Source organism: Octopus bimaculoides, chromosome 10, assembly GCF_046866305.1.
Source record: "Octopus bimaculoides isolate indiv1 chromosome 10, ASM4686630v1, whole genome shotgun sequence".
In the NCBI taxonomy this organism is placed as follows: domain Eukaryota; kingdom Metazoa; phylum Mollusca; class Cephalopoda; order Octopoda; family Octopodidae; genus Octopus; species Octopus bimaculoides.
The window spans coordinates 47,811,944-47,838,651 of NC_142937.1; the positions used below are offsets into that span (position 1 = coordinate 47,811,944).

The 26,708-nt window shown below is 37.3% G+C and overlaps 1 protein-coding gene across 2 annotated transcripts in view; it reads left to right on the plus strand.

Annotated features, from left to right (window-relative positions):
- LOC106871114 (uncharacterized) overlaps positions 1–26,708 on the plus strand; it is a 94,142-nt gene that overhangs the window by 41,795 nt on the left and 25,639 nt on the right. For both annotated transcript variants that reach the window (XM_014917424.3, XM_089358599.1), the window contains exons 3-5: positions 2,435–2,589; positions 4,902–5,014; positions 21,427–21,585. In XM_014917424.3, the coding sequence (XP_014772910.1) occupies positions 2,435–2,589; positions 4,902–5,014; positions 21,427–21,585 (427 nt within the window). The remainder of the gene's footprint in view (positions 1–2,434; positions 2,590–4,901; positions 5,015–21,426; positions 21,586–26,708) is intronic.

The window sequence follows — 26,708 nt, forward strand, 5'->3', positions numbered from 1 at the left end:
GAAATTGCTGGCCTTGTGTCAAAATTTGAAATCATTATTATGTTATATTTTATTATTTTATTGATATTATTATTAGTCTTGTTCTTACTATTGACACTTCATTACTCGGAATCTTTCTCTTCTCTCTCCCTTTCTCATACCATATTTGTATATGAGTGCTTATGCAAGAGTGTGTATGGGTCAACTGGAACACATTGGGTGAGGTGTGACCTTCATGGGTTTCCTACTCTCTCTCTATACTTTTATTCTATTGTAATAATCCAATAAAACTTATTTGCATACTAGTGTATATAAGGGCTTGTATCTTTCTTTGTATTGTATTTTTGCTAATGATGCTGATGAAGTGAGCCAGATGCATTGTTTTGTAATAGGGCCTATAGGCTTATGTAATTAAGTGACCAGTTTTCTGAAACATATGTACACATGTTTTATATATCTATATATATAAAAATGAGAATGTGTGTCTGTCTGTCTGTCTGTGTGTGTGTGTGTGAATCCCTAAAACTTGAGAACTACGCAACCAATTTCATTCAAATTTTACAGATGCCTTACTTAGGGATCCAGTTGTGTTTTAGTCAAAAAAATTTTTTAACTTCTTGCAGAGTTCGAGCCCACGGCAACATAATATCTCCTCCACTATTTAAGTATTACGTGTCAAAAGTGAAACAAAAACACTCATGTCAAATACTTTCACTTTAAAAATGAAACTATTCCACTAACTGAAACAATCACATTTCGATACTGTAATGACAGATACTTTCAGACAGAGAGAAAGAGAGAGAGAGAGATGTATATGTATACATATAGATGTATATGTACACGTATATGTATAGATATATATAGAGATATAGATCTATATGCATACATGTATATGTATACATATGTGTAGATATATATATATATAGATAGATGTACATGTAATATGTACACATATATACATATATATATATATACATGCATACAGATATCTATACATATATACACCCATCACACACATACACATGCACACAAACACACACAGTCATTTGTTTTCTTATCCAAAACTACGTCAAAAGTACTGAATGGATCTTTTTGAAATTTGGAAATTATATTCTATGCATAACGGCCATAACTGCCATGAAAATTCATATATTTTTGATGTTGATGAAATTTTAACCCGAACATAACAGATGAGCATTATTTGTAATTCAACGGTACAACAGTGTAAGACTACCCTTTCAGATATACTTACATTGTGATTTCTGCAATGTGGTGCATAAATTGTCAAGTAAATGAGACGCATCTTTGCGTCCACTGATTCACTTGCAAAGTGTTGAGTAAAATTATTTCGTTGCAGACCTCCTTTGAGTCTTTTTATTATCACTGCGACACACATAGTCACCAGTTGATAACATTGATTTCAAGGCCTTCCCAGATGAGAGACTGGTTGTTCTAAGACATTTATCGATTGTAAATTTTGTCTGCACAGTTACCTATCGGTATAGTGGTCATTTGCAAACTCCAGAGGTGACACTTTCATTTCCCTTTACTCCAAACGTCACACGTTGTTATTTCAATTGGGTCATGTCCTTCCAATTGCTACAGATCCGTAATGCATCTTACAGCTGTGCCTGTCACCTGTATGGTGAGGAATCCTACATGTATTGAGAATGTGTGTGTGTGTGTGTCTGTCTGCCTTTGTGAATCCCTAACCCGGGCAACGCCGGGTATTTCTGCTAGTAAAGCATAAACACTAGTTACATTTTCTGTGTTCTCTTTCTATATGGCACACAAACTGCACATTAGCTTATCCAGAGTTATAGTCAAATCATATAGAGCGTATGAAGGGAGTGTGGAACTTATCTTCTTTATCCAAGCCTTTTGCTAACATGATTCACTTTCCAGGGCACTTTTTGGAATACAAATATATATATATGTGTGTATGCATGAAATATATGTAAAGTTTGGATTTGCAAATGAGAGAAATAGCTCTCAATATATAACACAGAGTATTCATGTTAATGATGTTAGCTAAAATGCTTTAATGATTAAACAACTTTGGCATGAAACTTTGTGGCCTTGATTCACTGTAGTTCCTTGAGAGACAAAAATAGTTACATGCAAAACACACACAATTGATTTCTGCATAGTCTCCAGCCATCAAACTTCAAACACAAGACATTGGGCTAAAGAAGGTTATGATACCCCCAGGCACCAAGTCAGATTGAACTCGGAACCATGGAGTTGGAAAGACATAACTGTTGGGTTATGATTTTCTCTACACAAACATGTAATTGTCCATTCTATACCTTATCTAAGAGATCTCCAAAATAGCCATGTGCACCACTTTATCTCCTCCTTAAACTAACAAAATAAATATTTGAGTTGTTCATTTGCATTTTATTGTTTTAGATTTTATTCTTATTTAAGTCTTTTCTTTTCTTTTTCCAAACAGAATTTATCGAATGGACTCCACTGAAGAACTTGTTCTATTCAGAAAGGAACTGTTGACACGCCCTCTCCTCTTGCAATGTACTATTGAGAGTGGGCCAGGTGTTGGGTGTTTCAAACATTTATCAAATTTTGATTGTAGATTTGTGCAAAATTCAGGTAATGCAACAAAATTCCTTTGTCTGTATGTATGTTTATGAAGGCATGTAGCGTAGTAGTTAGGATGTTGGGCTCATAATCTTAAGGTCGTGGGTTCAATTCCTGGACCAAGCAATCTGGTGTGTCCTTGACTATGGCATTTCTTTTTTTTTTTTAATGTTACTCTAATTTATTCAAGTGGAATGAGTACCAGTCAAGCACTGATACAGCCCTTCCTCTTTCAGCTGTCACATCCATGATGTTCCACTGAGAGAATCAAGAGGGTTTCTATGTTTGCTCACAACTACATAAATACATAACTATTTATAATACATACTCCTAGGTCATACTCTCTTTCCAGTGATGAGCATGTGTATGTTTGTTGCTGCTGCTCAGCCCAGGTGAGATTCAAACAGACTAATTAACCAGAGCTTTCAAATCTTAATTATCCCGTATTTTTTTAAGACACAGTATATCTAGGACTACATTATATACATCGGACAACATAGTATACGGAAAATAATGCTACAGTGAGGGCCAAAAGAACTTGGACTATCATTGGTCAGATCAATACTGTTGAGAATAACTAGAGGAAGTGGTAATTATGGGAAATACCCAGGTTATTGTTATCCAATATAAACAACCAATGAGGGAGAGTGCACTACAGTGCAAGCTGTATGTAATATATGTATATGCATGGAAGTATGTGCATATCCATGCATACCCATGTAACATGGGAGTCAATAAGCCATAAGAAATGTTTTCCATTATGGAATTCGATTTTACTAGTTTTCAGACACATAATAGTTTGGTAATACAAGGAATGTCTGCATTCATAATCTAGAGTGTGTGTGTGTGTGTGTTTGCTTGTTCATTTAAAATCTGTTTTTATGTATTAGTATGGGTTGGAGGAAGGCATACTATTGAGTCATTGTTTTACAGTTAGTTGCCCTTTTTGTCACTAACCCATAGCTGTTTCTCAAGTAAGGAATTTATTATATTGCACATCTTAGAAAATACAGCAAATTTTTGTCAATAAAATAACCATCAATAGTTCGACTTTTTTCATGCAAAATAAGGACTGGAAACATACATACACTCAAATATATATATATACATATGTACAACAAGTTTCTTATAAAAGGTTCTGTTCCAATCTTATTTGTAAAGCATTGGTTGGTTTGAAATTACAGTAGAAGACACTCTACCAAGGTACTGCACAGTGACATAGAACTCAAGATCATATGGTAACAAAGCAAACATTGTGTCCATACTTGCATCATCCACACACACATACATGTAAATACATGTGTAGGTATGAATGTGCATACGAGTGACATGCTGATGATAAAAGAGGAATGAAGGGTATTGTCATCTGCTTAGGACATAGTTTGAAGCTTGCTTCTCAACCACATAGTTCTGGGTTCAATCCCACTGCATTGCACCTTGGGCAAGTGTCTGAAAGAAGCCTGTCATATATATATATATATATATATATATATATATATATGTATATTTATATAAAGGCATTACTATACAGTAACGCCTCACACAATGAGGGACTCTAAGGTCAGACTACTATAAAAAGCACATTTTTACCGAATGCGAGGAAATACAACTCTCAAAGCCAACCCCTTAAAAACGGACTAAATTATAAATCATGATTTCGTAGTTATTGTAGTATTATACAACTTCTACTTGTCAGTATAATATGGTCCAGAAAAATAGAAATAAACAGTGAATCAACATACCAAACAAACACCATGTATCCAGCATAGCATATGGACGACTGTTCATCGCTATTTCCCTATGTAAGTGGCGGGAATTTCGAATTGCATCTCGGTAAATATGCCTCTTACTCAGAATAAATTCAGCACTGAATATATTCTGGTAATATATTTAAATTCAATAATAGGACGAATTCTTTTACAAGAATTTATCAAGTAGCTAGCGTGAAAAAACCTATATATATGTATATATCTATGTGTGTGAGTCTTTGTGTCTGTGTTTGTTCTCCCTACCACCACTCCTTGATAACCAGTGTTGGTGTGATTATGTCCCCATAACTTATTGGTTCACCAAAAGTGACCAATAGAATAAGTACTAGGCTTAAAAAAAGATAAGCCCTGGGTTCAGTTTGCTTGATTAAAACCCTTCAAGGTGATGCTCCAGCATGGCTGCAGTCAAATGACTGAAACAAGTAAAAGTATATATATAATGTGTGTGTGTGTGTGTGTGTGTGTAAGGATGGAGAGAAATAGTTGGTTTATGTATGTATTTATGTTGATATATGTTTTGGAGGTTTTCTACATCTGAAATTTTCTCTTTTTCAGAGTGCTTTGTCGTTTTGTTGAACCAAATCCATCCTAAAATTTCCAGCCGTCTTTCCATGGGACTTGATCTAGCAGTGAAATATATGCGTGGCTCACAACCATTTATCCTGACAGTAAGTTTTCTATTGTGTTTTAATATTACTTGCTGCCATCTAATGTAGTTTACTTTAGTTCTGTGATTATTTTTTTGTTTGTTTTTTTAAAGACGAAACGTAATTTGAGGGTTATGTAACTGCTATATAATAGATCAAGCAACTGTATAGCAGCTCTCTTATTGACTCATTATTATTATTATTGGCAGAATCGTTAGCGTGCCAGCCAAAATGCTTAGTGGCATTTTGTCCATCTTTATGCTCTGAGTTCAAATTCTGCCGAGGTCAACTTTGCCTTTCATCTTTTTAGGGTCGATGAAATAAGTACTAGTTATGCACTGGGATCGACATAATTGACTATCCCCCTCCCACAAAATTTCAGGCCTTTTACCCATAGTAGAAAGGATTATTATTATTATAAGATGGTGAACTGGCAGAGTTGTGTGTTGGACAAAATGCTTAGTTGTATTTCTTCTGACTCTTTGTGTTTTGAATTCAAATTCTGTCAAAGATATCTTTGAACTGAAGGAACATCATTATCATCCTCAATCATTTGACATCCATGTTTCATGCTGGCATGGGTCGGATGGTTTGACAGGATTCGATGGGCCTAAGTACTACCTCATGATCTTGTGTTTTTTTGGCATGGTTTTTATGGTTGGATGTCCTTTTTAATGCCAACCATTTTACAGCATGTACTGGGTGCTTTTCTCATGACACCAGCACTAGTGAGGTCACTTGCAAGATTATGGACAGGTTTCTTGATGTCGAGGGTCAACTGTCACTAGTAGAGGAACATTACTAATGCAAAATGCCTTGCAGTATTTAGTAATATTTTTCTTTCTGATTCTGGTTTTAAGTCTCTACTCTAAGAAATTAGTCAACCTTTTATACTAAGGCTGATAAAGTATCAGTTAAATTCTTGGACAAAATGCTAAGAGGCATTTATTCCAACTCTTTGCACATGAGTTCAAATTCTGCCAAAGTCAGTTTTGCCTTTCAAGGTTGATAAAATAAGTTGAGCACCTAAGCCAATATAATCAATTAACCCTCTCCTACTAAAATTGCAGGTCTTGTGCCAAAATTTGAAACCATTATTATTATTAGAAACAATATTAGCAGCTGCAGTAGTTAAGATGGCAAGCTGGCAGAATTGTTACAGCATCAAGAAAAAATGCAGAATTCATTCCATCGTTTTATGGTCAAAATTCAAATCCCACTGAGACATTCAAGCAGTGTTCTCCATTTCCAATCTTCCATGTCTGGTCATAGGGAAATACTATCTTACTTGGAAGCAGGTAAGGGTTAGTGACAAGAAGGGCATCCAGCTATAGAAAAATCTAACTCAACAAATTCCATCCAACTCATGCAAGTATGAAAAAGAAAAGTGAACATTAAAATGATGATGATGATGATGATGGTGTGTGTGTATTGATATGATATATATATTCTTTTACTTGTTTTAGTCATTTGACTGCAGCCATGCTGGAGCAGTACCTTGAAGGGTTTTAGTTGAACAAATCAACCCTAGGGCTTATTTTTTCAGCCTACTATTTATTCTATTGGTCTCTTTTTACCAAACTGCTAAGTTACAGGGATGTAAATACACCAACACAGTTGTCAAATGGTGATGGGAGGACAGACACAATGACACACACTTCGATATATATATACATATATATATATATATATATATAGATATAGATAGATAGATATTTTGTTTTTGATAGCCCGATAACTGAAGAGATGCCGGCGTGGGTTTCTGCCCCGACATCCGAAACTCGGAGTTTTATCATGGCTACCGAATAATTGTCACATATTATATTTACAGATAAATTCCTCTATTTACATAATATCGAGGTCTCTTTCATTCTTTTGTTGTCTTGCCATTTCTATCAAAATATATATATATATATATATATATATATTGAGTAAAAGTAAGCAACATTTTGAACCATGAAGAATTTGTACTACATTTTTGTAAAGTTTTGAATTTTTTTACTCATATTTTTTGCAATTGTCTGATAATACAGACATAGACTTGCCCAAATGCATCAATTAATTAACATTGATATTATTTCACCGTTGTTACAATCATCTGAAATGGAACTGTCGAAGTGCAATCATCATCATCATCGTCATCATCGTTTAACATCCGCTTTCCATGCTAGCATGGGTTGGACAATTTGCCTGAGGACTGGTGAAACCAGATGGCTACACCAGGCTCCAATCTGATTTGGAAGAGTTTCTACAGCTGGATGCCCTTCCTAACGCCAACCACTATTCAGCTTCAATAAAGGATGTAAAGCAGCTGAAACTGCTCGTGATATCACTGAAACTTTTGGTGAGGAAATGACCAGTGGGTGGTCAGCTCTAAAAAGGGTTTCAATGGTTTTGCAGTGGTGATGTGAGTCTTGAAGATCATGGGTATAGTGGATGCTCATCTGTCATCGATGACAGTCAATTAAAGACTATCATTGAAAAAGATCCATGTAAAACCACTCGAGAACAGACAAAAGAACTTCAAAGTTAGCCAGAAAACTGCCTGCATGCGATCAGAAAATCAAAAGAGCTCAACAAATGGTTACCACACAATTTGAATGAAAATCAGAAAATCACAGATATGAAATTTGCTCATTGCTTCTTTTCTGTAACCAGATTGATCCATTTCTCGATCATATTGTAACTTTTGATGGAAAGTGGATTCTGTACAATAATAAATGTTCCTCACGGTGATTGGACCAAAATGAAGCACTGAAAACCTTCCCTAAACCTGAGCTCTTCAAAAAGAAAGTTATGGTGACAGTTGGTGGTGTACTGCTGGACTCATCCCCTATAAATTCTTAAAACCCAGAAAAACCATTACTGCAGAAACATGTTGTCATGAAATTGCAAAAATGAACAAAAAACTGCTACTCCTCCATTCCAGACTGGTCAACAAAAGAGGGCCAATCATTCTTCATGACAATGCTTGACCACACGTTTCACTAATAATGCTCCAGAATTGAGGGAACTTGGCTATGAAGTTCTTCCTTGCCCAGCTTATTCCCCAGACCTTTCTCCTACTGACTACCACTTTTTCAAGCACTTTGATGGTTTCCTGCGAGAGAAGGAGTTAAAAAATCAACCAATGCTGAAAGTGCATTCAAAGGGTTCAGCTCCAGAACTCCAGATTTTTATGTTACAGGAATAAACAAACTTGTAACTCGTTGGCAAAAATGTGTTGATTGTAATGGTACTTACTTTGATGAATAAAATTTCTACGTTGTTGAAATATATTGTGATTTTCATGTTTCTAAACGTTGCTTACTTTTTACTCAGCCTGATATGTGTATCTACTTTTTTATTTGCTTCAGGCATTTGATTGCAGCCATGCTGGAGCACTGTCTTTAGTTGAACAAATTGACTCCAGGTCTTATTCTTAGTAAGCCTAGTACTTATTCTATCGGTCTCTTTTGCCAAACCACTAAGTTACAGGGACATAAACACACCGACATCAGTTGTCAAGTGATGAGTGAAGACAAACACAGACATACACATATGACAGGCTTCTTTCAGTTTCTCTCTACCAAATCCACTTACAAGGCTTTGATCAGCTCAAGGATATAGTAGAAGACACTTGCCCAAGGTGCCATGCAGTGGGACTAAACCCAAAACTATGTGGTAGGGGAACAAGCTTCTTATCACACAGTCACACCTGTGCCTATAATGGTGGATTTCCATTCAGTTTCTGTCTACTATTTTCACTCACATGGCATTGATCAGTCTGAGGTTATAGCAGGAATGAACCCGAAGCCATGTGGTTGCAAAGTGAACTTCTTAACCACACTAGCATTCTTGCTAATTTATGCGTGTGTTTCTTACATTATTATCAATACACGATCTGTTGGTGGTTTTCTTGTTTCTTATCTGTTAATTTGCATCTGAGACTTTCAGTAATCATTGACTAGCTCACAAGCTGAAAGCAAAAACCATCTTGTTCTTTAAAAGTATTTTACAGCAGTCATTGAATGCTTGAATTTGATTGATCAAAAATACAAGGCACAATGCTAGCATGAAAATTTAAATTAATATTTGGGCTTTGACCTGGGTCACCTAGCATTAATGTAATCTATTAAATAATGCAGCCATCAAGTTCACCTGCTGTTTATTAAAAATTACATTCGTACTTCAAAGCTGGTTATTCAGTGGTGAGTTTGATCTGGTTATCTAACTAAATTATATTTGCTAACAGAATCGTATTCGTTTTGAAATTCCAGTGAAATCTCCTTTCATTTTCTTCTATTCAGTTTTCAATCTAAAATGTTAATAACAATCTTGTCAGCAAACAAATATTGTATCCCCCACAACATGAATTTTATAAAATTCATGCTGTCTTGCAAATTATGGGTTCAGGTATCATTTAAATGTTTGTATTTTATATATAGGTGCAGGTATGGCTGTGTAATTAAGAAGCTTCCTTCGCAACAAGATGGTTTCAGGTTCAGTCCCACTACACAGCATCTTAGCCAGATGTCTTCTATATATCCCCAAGCCAACCAATGCTTTGTGAGGGAATTTGATAGACAGAAACTGTGTAGAACACTTCGTGTGTGTGTGTGTGTGTGTGTCCCACCTGACAATTGGTATTGGTATGTTTAAGTCTCCATAACTTAACAGTTCTGCAAAAGAGACTGATAGAATGAGTACCAGACTTTAAAAATAAGTATTGGGATTGACTTGTTCATTTAAAAAGCCATTCAGAGTAGTGCTCCAACATGGCCAAAGTCCAATGACTGAAACAAGAGAAAGATATATTGTATTTATATTTAGATATTTTCTGTTTCTTCAAAACTGAATAAAGTGCTGAAAGTTTTAAGAAGGGCTGATAATTTTAGTAGCAAGTTACATACAAAGTTTTCATGAGTTGTTATTATTATAAGCAACATATGGAGCTGGTGTTTTGGCAGAATCTGTTGAGCATCAGGCAAAATCCCTTGCAGTATTTATTCCAGGTTTTCACATTCTGAGTTCAAGTCAAACAGGGGTTAATTTTTTGCCTTTTGCCCTTTCAGGGTTGATAAAATAATGTAGCAGTCATATACTAGGGTTGATATATTTGACTAACTCCTTCCCCAACTTCTCAACCTTGTACCTGTGTTAGAAATTATTATTACTATTATTACCTCTGCCTTAGTGAAGGCAGAAGTATTGTTTTCAGTTGTATTTGTTTGTCCATGGACAAGATATCTCAAGAACTACTGGATGGATCTGGATGAAACTTTCAGAGATGTTTGTCCTCATGACTGGCACAAACTGATTAGATTTTGGGATCAATCCAGTACTGGGCAAGGATTCTGGATTATTTTTCCTGTATTTTTACTTAATTTTTGAGTTTGGTTAGGTTCATTTTTAATATTCTCACTTGTGAGAGCAGTTGAGTTTATTTCAGATATTCTCATTTTAAAAATCATCTCTGGCTAATCATTGAGAGGACCTTGATGTTGCTTTGGCTGTGGGTTGTGCTTTCTGAGTGCTCTTGTTTTTATTATTATCATGCTTTTAACTCTGGTTTTGTAGGAAATCCTGCAGTCTTGCATGAGTAGCAGGTTTCCTACCTGCCACCTACAGCACCATGCTATCTGTTCTTTTAGTGACATTTCGCTTGTCTTTACATTCTGGGTTAAAATTCTACCAGGGTTGACATTACCTTTCATCCTTTCGGGGTTGATAAATTAAGTACCAACCAAGTACTGGGGTCAGTGTGATCAACTATCCCCCCACACACACAAATTCCATACCTTGAGCCTGTAGTAAAAAGGATTATTATTATTATTATTATTATTATTATTATTATTATTATTATGGTAGCAGGCTAGCAGAATCATTAGAACACTGGGCAAAATACTTAGTGATATTTCACCTGTCTTTACGTTCTGAGTTCAAATTCCGCTGAGGTCATCTTTGCTTTTCATCCTTTTGTACCCGTCAAGTACTGGAATCAATGTGATCGACTTATCCCCTGCCCATAAATTTCAGGCTTTGTGCCTATAGTAGAAAGGAGGATTATTATCATTAAGGCTGCGAGTTGGCGGAATCGTTAGCATGCTGGACAAAATGCTTAGTGGTATTTCGCATGTCTTTACATTCTGAGTTCAATTCCGCTGTGTTTGACATTGCCTTTCATCCATTTGGGATTGATAAATTAAGTACCAGTGAAACACTGAGGCTAATGTAATTGACTAGTCTCCTCCCCTAAAATGTCAGGCCTTGTGCCTTTAGTAGAAAGGATTATTATTATAATATTAGGTAGTGAGGTGGAAGAATTATTAGCATGCCAGACAAAATGCTTAGTAGCATTTCCTCCAACTTTACATTTTGAGTTCAAATTCCACCTAAGTTAACTTTGCCTTTCATCTTTTCAGAGTTGATAAAATAAGTACCCATTGAGCACAGGAGTCGATGTAATTAACTGGCACCCTTCCACAAAATTTCAGGCTTTGTGCTTAAAGTAGAAAGGTGGCAAGCTAGCAGAATCATCAGCATGCTGGGAAAATGTTTAGTAGAATTTCTTCTGGCTTTATGTTATGAGTTCAAATGGCATTTAGGTCAACTTTACCTTTCATCCTTTCGGGATTGATAAAATAAATACCAATTGAGCACCTGAGTCAACATAATTGACTGCCTCCTCTCCTACAATTTCAGCCCTTGTGCCTATAGAAAGAATTATCATTATTCTTATTTCTGTGTCTCTTCATTTTAGATTTTGAACTTGAAAACGACAGATGGGCTGTCAAAATATCATTCAAACCAATAAACAATCTATTACAATTACATCATGCTCTTATTGTCTATTATCATTATTGTTGTTGTTAATGCAGCAAACTGGCAGAATTGTTAGCATGCTGGGCAAAATGCTTAGCGGTTTTTTGTCTGCCGCTACATTCTAAGTTCAAATTCCACCAAGTTCGACTTTGCTTTTCATCCTTTCAGGGTCAATAAATTAAGTACCAGTTGCATACTGAGGTTGATCTAATTGACTGCCCCCCCCCCACAAAAATTTTTTTAGGCCTTATGCCTATAACAGAAAGGATTATTATTGTTATTAAGGCAGTGAGCTGGAAGAATTGTTAGCACACCAGGCGAAATGCTTAGTGCCCTTTCACCTGTCTTTACATTCTAAGTTCAAATTCTGTCAAGGTCGACTTTGCCTTTCCTCCTTTCGGGGTCAATGAAATAAATACCAGTTAAGTATTGGTGTCAATGTATTGACTTACCCTCTCCCACAAAATTTCAGGTCTTGTACTTATAGTAGAAAAGATTATTATTATTATTCAGTAATTTTATTTTTATAGCGTGCTTTCACTTCACCACCGAGCGCAGCTCTGTGTGCCTTGGGTATGTGCTGTGGTTTGCTGTGATGCTCTTATGGTTACTGTATTGAAAGTGTTTTGCATAGGATGTGTGCAGTGCCCAGTAGTGCAATTTTCTGTATGTTGTATATATTTGTAAGTCCTGGTGTTTTTGTTATGTATTTGTCTGAATATTTTTTTATCATACCTAAGGCACCTACTATGATAGGAATTGTTTCTGTTTTTAGATTCCACATTCGAGTTACCTCTATTTCCAGGTCTTTGTATTTTGAATATTTAGGGAACGTTGTCATCTGTTGGTATTGATACATCAATTAGAAAGCTTTTTTTCTTCATGATCTCTGACAACTATATCTGGCCTATTGTCCTTAATTTCTCTATCTGTGTGTATTGTCATATCCCAGAGTATGGTTGCTTTCTCACTTTCTATGACCTTTTCTGGCGTGTACCTATACCATCTTTTTTCCTTTGTTATTCCATAGTGTTGGCATAGCTTCCAGTGTATGTATGTATGTATTATTATTATTATTACTACTACTACATATCACACAATGGATGACAGAAAAATCAGTAAAGTATCAGACAAAGCATTTGTCAAATCTGTCAATTGTTCAGAGATCAATTTAAATGAATATTTATCTGCTTCAATAAATATGAAACCTTGTACCTCTATTAAACATATTTGTTATAGAAAACACAGAAGAACAATACTCTCTTTAATTTCTTCTTAGAGCAAGTCATCTCTGAAATTTCCTGAATTATTACTATAGGTGAAGATATAGCTGTGTGGTCAGAAATCTCTCTTTGCAACTATGTAGTTTTGAGTCATTTATTAGGTTGTCTGGAAAGTTCTGAGCGTTTTTTAATATGCTAAAAGGGAAATAAATAATGGACCAACAAATAAATTTTATTCAATGAAATAATTTCCATTATTATTAATGACCTTTGTCCATCTATCAGGCAATTTAAATATTCCATCAGCATAAAATTTGACTGATTTTGAAGAATAAAAGTTATTGAGATGCATTTTGATTCCATCTAAATCGTTAAATGTTTTCCCTTGTTCTGTAGCAACAAACACAAATAGTAGTCAGATGGTGCAATATCAGGAGAATATAATGGATGGGATAAGAGATCCCAACCAAGTTCATGTAACTTTGTTCGGATAACCAAAGACACATGTGGTCAGGCATTATCTTGTTGGAAGAGTGCCCAGTTTCTCCAGCCTCAATTCTTTGATTTTTAGGAAGTATATTTAATAGTGTGCATGTAAGAAGGCTTCCAGTGTTTACAGGAATGTAAAAACAAATATCAGAAGGCAATATTCTTTCATTAATAAACATAACAATTTATTCCCTGATCGCACATGTGGTAGTAGAAAGCACATCACAAGGTAATTAAGCATTCAAGTCAAATAGGGTGTAGTGTGAGATATGAGTTAATTTCTTAAAAACATCTGAGGTATTTAGATTCAGTAGCTGAGAGCTACAAGATGTAACTGGTGCAAAATATCCAATGAGTTGCATAGCTTAGTTGTGAAGTAAGGTAGCAATCCCATGGCAGTAAAAATAACGTTTACTAATCAGCGTTAATTCAGGAAGATGTGTCCAGTGAGTCCAGAGGAGGTTAATCTGAGGACAAAACACTCAGGTCAATCTCTGGAGTGAATGCCAATGAATTGATCGGCAGACGGGACAAAGTATCTACAGCAGTGTTTTGAGCACTGGAGATGTGTTGAATGTCAGTGGTGAACTGCAATATTAGTCCAGTTGCCAAGTCTCTCTTGGAGAGTATTTTTCTGGCTTGGAAAGCAGGGCAAAAGTAAGAGGCTTATGGTCACTATAAATGGTGAAGTTTTCCCCTCCGAGGATATGATGAAAATGCTTCACAGACAGGAATATTGCTAACAATTCACAACCAAATGTGCTGCACTGCATCTCAGCAGGTTTCAGCTGCCAGAGAAGAATATAAGAGGTTGCTGATGTCCTCAATGGAATTGTAAAACAGCGCCAACTGCTGTGTCAGCCACAAGCAAAAGCTTTGCATCAGAGACAAGGTGCACAAGGAGAGACGCTTTAACAAGTGGGTCTTTCGCAGAATTAAAAGCTTCCAACTGGGCTGGAGTCAACACTCTAGCTTCATTCTTCTTATGACAATTCTTTAAGAGTTCTGTAAAAGGAGAAAGGAGTCCAGCACAGTGAGGAATGAAACATCTATGAAAATTTAGCAATCCAAGGAAATGGCATAGCTGTCGAAGAGAAGGAGGTGGAGGAAGGTTTTCAATAGCTCGCACTTTTTCAGGAAGAAGTCACATAACCTTGTTGTCGATAATATGTCCAAGAAACACAAAAGAAGATGAGCCAAAAACGCATTTAGCAGGGTTAATCTGTACTTGAAAGTTTTGAAGGCATTGGGAGAGCAGCTTTAAATGTTGAATATGTTCTTCAGCAGAACTGGCAATTAAGAGATCATTGATGTAAGCATAGACAAAGTCCAGTCCATGTATGAATTTGTCTATGAACTGCTGAAATGTGCTGGCAGCATTGTGAAGACCAAATGGCATAGTCAAGAATTTGAAAGAGCTGAATGGAGTTGTTGTTGCAGTTTTCAGAATGTCCTCGAGGTTAACAGGAATCTGGTGATAAGCTTGAACAAGATCGAGCTTAGAAAACACAGTAGTCCATGCAGAGAGGAAGCAAAATCCTGGAGATGAAAGATAGGATATCTATTGAGAACCATCAAAGAATTAAAACATCTAAAATCTCCTATAGGACTCCAATTGCCAGAGCCCTTAAGGACCATGTGCTGGGGTGAAGCCAATGGTCTTGTGGAAGGATGAATAATTCCAAGTTGAAGCTTGTGGTCAAACTCAGCCTTTGCTGCCTTTAGTTTGTCTGGAGGCAGACAACGAGGACGTAAAAAAACACAGGAGCACCAGTTGTAGAAATGAAACGTTTTGTAGAGTGAGTAGGATTGCTCACTTGAAAATTCAGGTTGGTGAGCTCTGGGAAAGAGTCCAAAAGTGACTGATATAAGTCTCCAGATGCCACTATAAAAAATGTTGTGCTAACTGATGGAGTATTCAAATTCCTGCAAAGAATAGAAAGCTTTGTAGAGCTATCCAAAAGATGCTGCTTTCGAACAACCACTAAAAGCAAGTAATAATGGAGAAAATCCACACCTAAAATTGAGCAAGGCAGGTCATCTACGATGAAAGCCCATTTAAAATCATGACATAAATCCAAATCCAAAGAAAGCAAGATTTGACCCATTCAAGAGTAAGGTTTATCCTTAATGAATTTTACTGGCCAAGTGCTGCAGGCAGCACCAGAATCCACAAGGAAAAGTTTGTGTGATGAGAGATCCCCTACAAAAAATGCACGATTATGGGGATGTGCACTAGGAGCAGCTGTCATGCTTGGTGTCCCACGGTGGAGTTTTCCTGACTCACATAAGCACAAGGTTTTATGCATTTATGGGCAGCTTCAGCAAAGTGTTTGTGATACCAGCATAACTTTGACGCAAAGACAGGAGATAAAGAATGTCGCCTAGAAGAGGATGAATGACTAATTGATCTTCGTCGATGTTGGTAAGAATTTTGAGTAGCACATAATTTCTTCACTTCTTTGGTTAAATCCAGAATGGCCTGTAAAGTCGTCAAATTGGAATCTGAAGTAGTTGCTACTGTTGCAGGAGAAGAAGAAACAGCAGCAACTTTGTCATCAGTAACTTTGTCACCAGTGTATTCCCCTATCTTGTCAGATGAAGAAGCTAACTAATCAAATGTAGCTCTCTCCATCATAGGGACAAGAATGGCCTCTACATTGGCAGGCAAATGGGTGAAGAAAAGCTGTTTAAGCATAGAACTGTCTTCTGAAGAGCTTTCAGTAAGCTCTCCCATTCTACAAAGTAGTTGGGTCAGCATCCTATTGCCCAAATATTCATCATGCTCCAAAGTTCAGAAATGCTTCTCAGCTAAAAGAAATGCTCTGCAAATTCTTGATTGATAAATACAAGGCATCATTTGGTGTGTCAGTTATAAGATCCTTTAGAGGAGCTGACAAAGATGAAGGAATGGCACTCAGTAAAATGTGCAACTGTTGCTGCTCCACTGTAATATCATTCACTGTAAAATATGATTCCATTTGTGCAAACTAAACACTTACATCACCATTAAACACTGGTAACGAAAAGTGATTCATAATTGCAAAGAAATACAGTCTGTATGAAATAATGAAAATAGGTGAGCACAGTCTGCCAGGAAAAGAATTCACCAGTATGGCAATAAAAAGAATATGAATCCTCAGTGATATGTTTTATTTTCCTTTCAAATTTTTCTAAAACAAATCAAAAACAAAGCAGGATCAAAAATTTTTTTACCAATGGTGGCAAGCGGGAAAATTCAGAACAAAGTGAAGAGAGACATGTGCTTATTGTACCAGTACACATGTGTGAAACACCAAATGGTTGCGCATTGAAGAAGGTCAACAAAATGGGAATCCATATTGGAAAACAGGTATGTTCACAAATCGAACACTATAAGAGTTTATGTGCTGCATTCTAGGCCTAGCATGACTGTGCCACCACAGCAAAATAGTGCTAATATGTCTCACTAGAGTTTTTTTGGTTCAAATTAGCCAGCTGACGACAGTACACATCAGAATTAATGGTCTGGTTTTGTGGGAGAAGTTTATAATTAATAATGCCTTTATGATCCCACCAAACACAAAGCATAGCTTTTTTGGCATGGATATTCATCTTTGGTTGCTGTTTTTGGGGATCCTTACGCAAACTCCAGGATCTTTTTTACACTACATTCTCGTACACAATCCATTTTTCATTTCCAGTCAAAAGTAGTTTAAAAAAAAAGGCATGCTTTCATTCCGTTTCAAAAGCAGATCACAAACAGAATACCAGTCCAAGCAATTCTTTTCTGAGAGTTTGTGAGGGACCCATACATTACAGTGAGAAATGTATCCTAGCTTCACCCGGTGTTCATGAGTCATACTTTCAGAAACTTCCAACTCCTCTGCAAGTTCTTTAGTCGTGATATTAAAGGTCTTCCACTGTGACTGTCATCTTCTAAACTAAACTCTCCAGCTTTAAATTTTGCAAACCACCTTCAAACAGTTGATTCACCTCAGCATCATCACCATAAACTTCACAAACGTTTTTCCAAGTCTTTGCAGCATTTTCTCTTTTTTCAAAAAAAGAAAAGAATTACAATGCAAGGATGAAATTTTTAGTTATCCATTTCAAATGTCAATAAAAGGTAACCAGAATGAAAGATAAATCTATTTTTAGTCAGGAACAAAGAAGAGATGCACTACCACTTCAAGCAACGCCAAAATCTTACCTGTATTACGTTTCAGGGGTGTTCAATGAAGCGTTAAAAAATTGAGCTTAAAAATGCTCAGAACTTTCCGGACAATCTAATATTATAGCCCCAGGTGACTAATTCCTTGTGAGTGGATTTGGTCGTTTGGTAGATGGAAACTGTGCAGAAGCCTGTTATATAGATATATGTATGTTTGTGTTGTGTTTGTCCCCACACCACCACTTGACAATCAGTATTGGTTTATGTCTGTAACTTAGCAGTTTGGCAAAAGAAACCAATAGAATAAGTACTGCAATCAATTTGTTCAACTAAACCCTTCAAGGCAGTGCTCCAGAATGGTTACAGTCTAATAACTGGAACAAATAAAAGATAAGATAAATCATCACTTCTGTGAACTCTCCTAAATTCTCAGTCACTCTTTCCTGAACATTTTTAACTGACTCCTTACAATAATTCTTCTGTGAAATCTTCCTAAAATTAATTACTTTTTTATCTGAATTCAATCTCTTCAAGAATATTGGCTTTTAGTTACTTATGCAATTATTTTTATGTAATTTATTGAGGTCTATTCAATTGACTTTACATTTCTGCTGCAAATGTGTAGTTTTGATTCAATGAAGGAGCTTCTATCTAATCACTCAGTTTGCTAACAGAAGCAACCAAATCTCCTTTGAATCATAACTCTTGAACCATAACTTTCTTTTGGTGTATGTGCAAAAACAATGGCACACTAGGTCAGTGTAGTCCTAGATATACTATGTCTGAAAATAAGACAAGATGCGATATCAACAGTGGAAACATTTCTGACCAACCAATCTATCTTATTTCAGGTTTGGTTGTTAAGGGGTGACTTGAGTCAGTGTGAGAAGTTTAAATTAGAAACTTGTGTGTGTGTGTGTGTGTGTGTGCGAGTGTATTATTTTGTGTCACTTTGCCTTGATATCACATGAGTGTTGCTAATGAATGTCATTCATTTCCAATATTTTGTGCAAACATGCCTGGCCATAGGGAAATATTACCTTACTTGGAAACAGGTGGAAGTTACCAACAGGAGGGGCATCTAACCATAGAAAATCTGCCTCAATATACTCCTTCTGACCCATACGAGCATGGAAAAGTGAATATTTCCAAATTTAATGTATTTATGGAACATTGATGATTTTTTTTTAGATAGTCTTTTCTGCCACATTTTCTTTAATATTTTTATTTACCTAAGTATCTCCAATGATGGAAATGGTAGGTAGAGAGGTATGTGGGGATATTTTTATTATATAAGATATGATAATCTCTTATAATGTAAGATATGATAATAAATAACATACATGTGGACCATGGGCAAATGTAAAAAAATTCAAAAGTAGGCCAAAGACAAATGATGATGAGAAGGAGATTTGGCTGCTATTTCTAGCATGTCAAGCAACCATAACAGGGCTTCTGAGTGACACCAATCTGACAAGTTTATAGGATTAGAGATTGCTGTACTTGCAGTGGTAGAAGTACTGAGAGGACATTATATCAGAGAGCCTCAAGTTTTAGAACAGAAAAGGTTTCCCTTTTATGTTTTTATGAAGCTGACCTTAGACAAGGTTATCCATCAGTGGATGTTCGATAATACTTGTGTGTATATACAAGTACATAATTTTTATTTTTATAACCATGAGGTCCTGAGTTCAATCCATGCATTCAGAAATTCTATGGTATACAGACATCTTATCATTACTTCTTACAAACAGAAACTGTATTAGAAATCAATATTTTATTGACTAAAAAACATAGACTCAACCAGTTTGAAGCTATCTTAAATAGTGATATTAAGAAAATCAAAGGAAACACACTGTAGTGGTCAGAGATCAGAGATAAATCTATTAAAGAACAGAGCTTCTATACGACATGTAATGGGGTGTATGCATGTGTGCATTTAACCATTTTGATCCCGACTTGAATGTTATGATACAAACCCATCTGTTTTATAGCTTTTATATTTAAATTTATTGTAATTTTATGTAAGAACTCTTTGTGAAGTTATGTTTGAAACATCATTATAATATTGAAGAAATTTGGTTATTTTACTAAACTCCTCCAAATTTTCAATTATTTTCAAAATTAATTGAAATACTTGGACAGTGTATTATTACATTAGAAATACATTAGAACCATGTTTGTTATTTGTTATTAGAAATATGTTTGCCAAAGATTCCCATAAATGAAAACGAGGAAAAAATAAGTAATCCAACCTCCAAACACATCCACTTATTCTGAAGATGGCAAATCAGTATTGTCAAAAGGCTTCTCTTAACCCTTATTTTATGGGAACTGAATATTTTCAGCTCTATGCATGTGCACTTGTGACACTAGAACTAAATTAAGTCATTTTTGACAGTGGAGTACTTTCTATGCTTCTTCACATTTTATATGATATAGTACACACATTTTATTTTACTGATCAAATTGATACAGTATCTGCATGTTAGTAATCAGCACAGTGAGGGTGAAGTATATAATACTAATGCTGCTATTGAAAATATTGATATTTATGTCTTTCTTTCATTTTATCTAGTGACATACATGTGCACAATTATGTACATACTTCTTCTTCACAGCTTTGCTTCACAAATGAAGATTCATGAAGGGAGTTATTCACATTAAATGTTGGTTTGCTGATAGCTGATAGGACCGATATGGGGCAGTCGACTTGGCTGCAGTAGTTACTAGGGAAATTCTCCTCTTGTTTTTTGGGTTTTGGTGCTACTGTGTTGATTCAACTACAATCTTCACTTGTTCTCAAAGATAGTCCTGGGTGCATTCTTGAAAGAAGGGACAGGCTGGTGAATTGCATGTCACAAACCTTTCAAGCAGATGCTGTTGTAAACCACTGGTGATGGTCAGTATGACAACATGAAAGGATTTATTCAGAGTGACCTTGTACTTTTGTTTTGGTGCTTTTCTGTCACAGTGGCCAGTGGAGAGTTTATGTGCAGATATACATGTATATATGTACACACATGCACACACACACAGTTATGTGCATTTGCATGTTGTGGAAAGGGGGCTTTTAATGAAAATATCAATTTATTTGATTCCAAAATCTGTTACTGGTTATAAGAGGATCCTTTTTACACTTTTTAATACTTTAAACTTAATTCTATCTAGACATCTTGTACTCTTTGTGTGTGTATATACATATATATATAGAGAGAGAGAGAGATAATGATACAGACAAGCACAATCAGGCTTAACACACATATACACACAACACACATCATCATCATCATTTAATGTCCACTTTCCTTGCTGGCATGGGTTGGGGAGTCTGACATTGCTATGTATTAAATGAAGGTTAGTAGTAAGCAACTACATATGTACATTTTAAAGAATATCATTTGTAAGAAGTGAAACCAATTTCTAATTATGTAATTTGACATATTTAATTATGCATTTTTGTAATTATAAACTAATCATCTACTTTCTAGTGTTTAATAATGTATTTTGAAATGATTTAAATGTTAAAATGTGCCTTTGGAATACATAATCTTGAAATGATTTTATTGTAATAATGTATTTTAGAATAATTTGATTGTGATAACTTCTTATTCAATCTATTTATTGTATTTCAAAATGATTTTTCTGTAAAAGTATAGCATGGACTTAATTAACCACAGTAGAAAAGGAATAGTACTTTTCTTCTTTTTATTATTTTTGCATATATATTTAGTTTTGTCTGTCTAATATTTTGTTATTTCCAGTTCACATTTAACAAGGTTATAGAAAAGCTCTATGATGCTATTCTTAGAGCTTATGATCTACAAAGGAGCGCTCGGGAAAAAATCTCCTGCAACTATGCTGAACTGACTGTTCGGTACCTGGGTAATAGTTCACATATTCCACTTACAGGTGGCATAAAGGTAAGTTGTTAATTTATCCCAGTATATATATTTTTTTTGGCACTAAATCCAATCTGTTTGTCACATGCATTGCACCACACTTTAGTCTGACATATAAGGTACATTACTTTTTATGTTGTGGATGCAGGCATGATTGTGTAGTTAAGAAGCTTGTTATACAGTTATATGGTTTTAGTTTCAATTCTACTGTCTATGCAATACCTTTGGTACATGTCTTCTTCCATAGCCTCAAGTTTACCAATAACTAACGGAATTAGGTGATTTGGTGTAGATGATTTGGCTCAGCTGATCGGATATTCAGTCTGTTTTGGCAACAATACTTTCTGGTAGTGGAGGAAAATTTACACACACACACACACACACACACACACAGAGTAATATACATATACATATAGAAAAAATGTATGAGAGAGAGAATAAAATTTATTAAATGAACATGATATGACATGAACACTTTCCTTCTCCTCATTCAAGTAAAGAGAACATGGAGGGAAAGAACGAAGAGAAACATTAAAATGTTTGATGTCAAATAAGTCAGCATCAAATCAGCAATGCCAAATAAGCAGCACCAAAACAGCTGTGCCAAAACATCTCATAAACCAATAACTTGCGAGTAGAATTTGATGTACAGAAAGTATACATGCCCATTGTAATAATACAAGGTCTATTAAAAAAGAAACCATTTTTGAATAAAATAAAAATAATTTATTGTTTTAATTAGACATTTTTTCTTCAAAATAGTTCCCTCTACAACTAATACACTGTTCCCAACATTTTTTCCCAGTTTTTGGGAAGCATTTTTAGGGCCCAAATCATCATCATCATCATCACAGTTTAACGTCCACTTTCCATGCTAGCATGGGTTGGACGATTTGACTGAGGACTGGTGCAACCGGATGGCTACACCAGGCTCCAATCTAATTTGGCAGAGTTTCTACAGCTGGATGCCCTTCCTAACACCAACCACTCAGAGAGTGTAGTGGGTGCTTTTACGTGTCACCCGCACGAAAACGGCCACGCTCAAAATGGTGTATTTTATGTGCCACCCGCACAAGAGCCAGTCCAGGGGCACTGGCAACGATCTCGCTCGAAAACCCTACAAGGCCAGTCAGGCGGTACTGGCAATGGTCACGCTCAGGATGGTACATCTTATGTGCCACCCGCACAAGAGCCAGTCCAGGGGCACTGGCAACGATCTCACTTGGCTTGCCGGGTCTTCTCATGCACAGCACATTTCCAAAGGTCTCGGTCAGTAGTCATCGCCTCGGTGAGGCCCAATGTTTGAAGGTCTTGCCTCACCACCTCAGCCCAGGTCTTCCTAGGCCTACCTCTTCCACGGGTTCCCTCAACTGTTAGGGAGTGGCACTTTTTCACGCAGCTATCCTCATTCATTCTCACCACATGTCCAAACCAGCGCAATCGTCTCTCTTGCACACCACTACTGACGCTTCTTATGTTCAGCTTTTCTCTCAAGATACTTACACTCTGACGGGTATGCACATTTACATTACACATCCAGCGGAGCATACTGGCTTCATTCCTTGCGAGCTTACGCATGTCCTCAGCAGTCACAGCCCATGTTTCACTGCCATGTAGCATTTTACCCTGAGTGAGAGTCCCTTTGTCGCCAGCAGAGGTAAGAGCTCTCTAAACTTGGCCCAGGCTATTCTTATTCTAGCAGTTACACTTTCAGCGCACCCACCCCCACTACTAACTTGGTCACCCAGATAGCGGAAGCTATCAACTACTTCTAGTTTTTCTCCCTGGAATGAGATAGAAGTTGTTTCCTGTTTGTTTACAGTCTTTATTGCACCTGAACATCTGCCACATACAAAAACTAACTTTGTAGTTAATCTGCCTTTGATATTGCTGCACCTCTTATGTGTCCATAGCTTGCACCGGGTACATCTTATAGAGTTACTACCTACTCCTTTACTGCATACTGAGCAGGGCCATCTACCTGAAGGGGTTTGTGTTTTATCTACCTTCCTACTTATTAGGATTTTGGTTTTTGCTAGGTTGACTCTAAGGCCCTTCGATTCTAGTCCTTGCTTCCACACCTTAAACTTCTCCTCTAGTTCTGATAGTGACTGCGCAATTAGTGCAAGGTCATCAGCATAGAGGAGCTCCCAGGGGCAACCTGTCTTGAATTCCTCTGTGATCGCCTGGAGGACTATGATAAATAGGAGGGGGCTGAGGACGGAACCTTGGTGGACCCCTACCTCTACCCGGAATTCATTACTGTACTCATTTCCAACCTTCACCTTACTGACAGCATCTCTGTACATGGCTTACACAGCTCTCACTAACCATTCTTCTATCCCAAGTTTCCTCATTGACCACCAGATAAGGGATCGGGGGACCCTGTCAAAGGCTTTCTCTATGTCAACGAAGGCCAGGTACAGAGGTTTATCCTTGGCTAGATATTTCTCCTGCAGCTGTCTCACTAGAAATATGTCATCAGTGGTGCTTTTACCTGGCACGAACCCAAACTGCATCTCATCTAAATTGATTTGCTCCCTAATTAGTTGGGCTATGACCCTCTCCGTAACTTTCATAACCTGATCTAACAGCTTGATGCCTCTGTAATTATTAGTATCTAAAGCGTCACCTTTACCTTTGTAGCAGTTTATTATGGTGCTGCTACACCAGTCATTGGGTATGACTCCTTCATGTATCACCTGGTTCGTAATACGGGTGACTAGGCTGTAGCCAACACTGCCAGATATTTTGAGCATCTCTGCAGTGATTCCTGATGGGCCGGGGGCTTTATCTACCCTGGTACTGTCAACTCAGATAGCTGGTCCCTCTGTTGGGTCGACATACGGCAGACTCTCTTTCTCCCATTCATTCTCTTTATTAAGCAATCTATCGTAGTGGCATCTCCAGACCTCTTTCTTTGCAGCCTCATTTAGTGCAAGCGTACCATCATCCATGCGAACACATTTCTCTCCTACAACATCACTATTCTCTCTCCTACACTGTCTTGCAACACGAAATACCTCGAGTCTTTGGTCCTCTGGCTAAATAAACCCCTCTGGCTAAATAAACCCCTCTGGCTAAATAAACCTGTCGCCTAGCTTCCCTTCTGGCAGATTGGTACAATTCCCGGCTACCACCATTCTTCCAGTCCTTCCAAGCCTGTTTCTTTTGTCTAATAGCCCCGTCTACATCCTTGTTCCACCACCACATTACTCTGGGTCGAGAGGGGACTTTACACCAGCCACAGATCTGGTCTGTGGCTCTCAACAGGTTGTCCCGCAGAAATCTCCAATTGTCTTCCTCGTTGTATGATGCTATATCCCCTTCTATTTCGTCAAATGTTTCAAGTAACTTGTCTCTAAATCTCTGTCCATTTGCAGGGTCTTTAAGTTTCCATACCCTTCTCCCCCAGGCCGGTCTACTTCTGGGCACCCATATTGCCTTGATCTCGAAGTCGCTAACTACTAATCTGTGTTGGGGTGTACATTCTTCGCCAGGGAGGGTTTTGGCATTTATAAGCCTCCCTCTTTCTCTAGTTCTGGCGAGGATGTAGTCGATTTGGCTAGAGTGTCTGCCGGATTGGTAGGTGACTAGGTGACAGGCAGGTTTCCTGAAGTTGGTATTGCAAACCATAAGATCGGTTGCATCACAGAACTCCAGCAGTCTGGTTCCCTCCTCGTTGCGGGAACCGAAGCCATAGCCTCCATGTATGCCATGGAAGCCTCCAGCACGACGTCCGACATGACCATTGAAGTCACCAGCCACAAAGAGAAGGTCTCTGTCTCTTGTCGACGAGGTAGTTTGCAAGAGGGTGTCATAGAATTGGTCTTTCAGCCCATCCAGGAGCCCCGGTTGAGGGGCATAGGCTGAGATGACAGTAGCTAGCCTATGATGAAGCACTAGTCTAATCTTAAGTACTCTGTCACATACTCTAACTACCTCGATTACCTTATCAACCCATTTCTCTGCTAGGAGTATTCCTACGCCCCCGACTCCGTCAGTGTTCCCTGCCCAGAAAAACTTGTACCTGTGTTCTTTGCCTGTGAGGAACCTCGCAGAACCTCCTCTCCATCTTACTTCTTGGATGCAGCACAGATCTACGCGTCGCCGTTCAAGCATCTCAACAATCTCACCAGACCTACCTTTCAGCGTGCCGACGTTGAGAGTGCCAATCCTGACAGTGTGGGAGGAGTGGGCCCATATGACCCTTGGATGGGGGTAAGCAGTGTCGTGAACCTGAAAAGAAAGCTTGCATTTGGCAGAGTTCATAAACAAAAACAATACCTACAACCTTCATATACTACCCAATCTTTATGCGCTATAAGGTCGATAAGAGGGGGGGTATAAGGTCACAGGCAGTGTTCGCGGAAGATGATCTAAAAAGACTTCCGGTACTGGTGGAGGGGGTGGGAGGGCGGGCGTACCGCGGGCTAATGGAGCTTCAGCGTGGGTTCTATTAGCATAGAGATTCCAATACGAAATGGTGGTGGAGTTGGAAAGCGAGCTGGTTATATGTTTGGGTTCGCGTGCGAGTCAAAGAGGAAATGGTGGAAGAAGTGGTGATTCAGAGAGAGAGATAGAATACAATAGGGAGGGAGAGGGAGAACCGGCAGCAGTACATCATGCTGGTCAAATTCGTTAGGTTTTTAGGAAAAAGTTGAAAGAAACACAGCAGTGTTTAAACGTGAGATTAAATGTTTAAATCGGAAACAGAAATGAGAGTTAAAAATCGTAATTTTTAAAGGGAGTTAGAGACAAATTTCAGTCAGGTTTGGGCTAAGGAGCAAAAACTTCAGCAAGTAGATGCAAAGACGATAGATCACGTGAGGTAGAGAAAAAATACATAAATAATCATGAATTCAAGACATAAATGTATAGTTAGAGAGAACGAAGTGGGGTGGTAGATGGGGAGTGCATCAGAAGGGATAATATATGAAAAATAGGAATGACTTAGCTATTGTTCATGTCTTGGTGAGCTTCGTCGTGGGTTCTATTAGCTAATGGAGCTTCGTCGTGGGTTCTATTAGCATAGAGATTCCAGGAAATGGCTTGTCGGAATATAGATTTATGAGTTTATATCATATTTTTAGATTAAACACTGAAATCATATGACCTCAGATCTTATAATATTCTCACTTTAG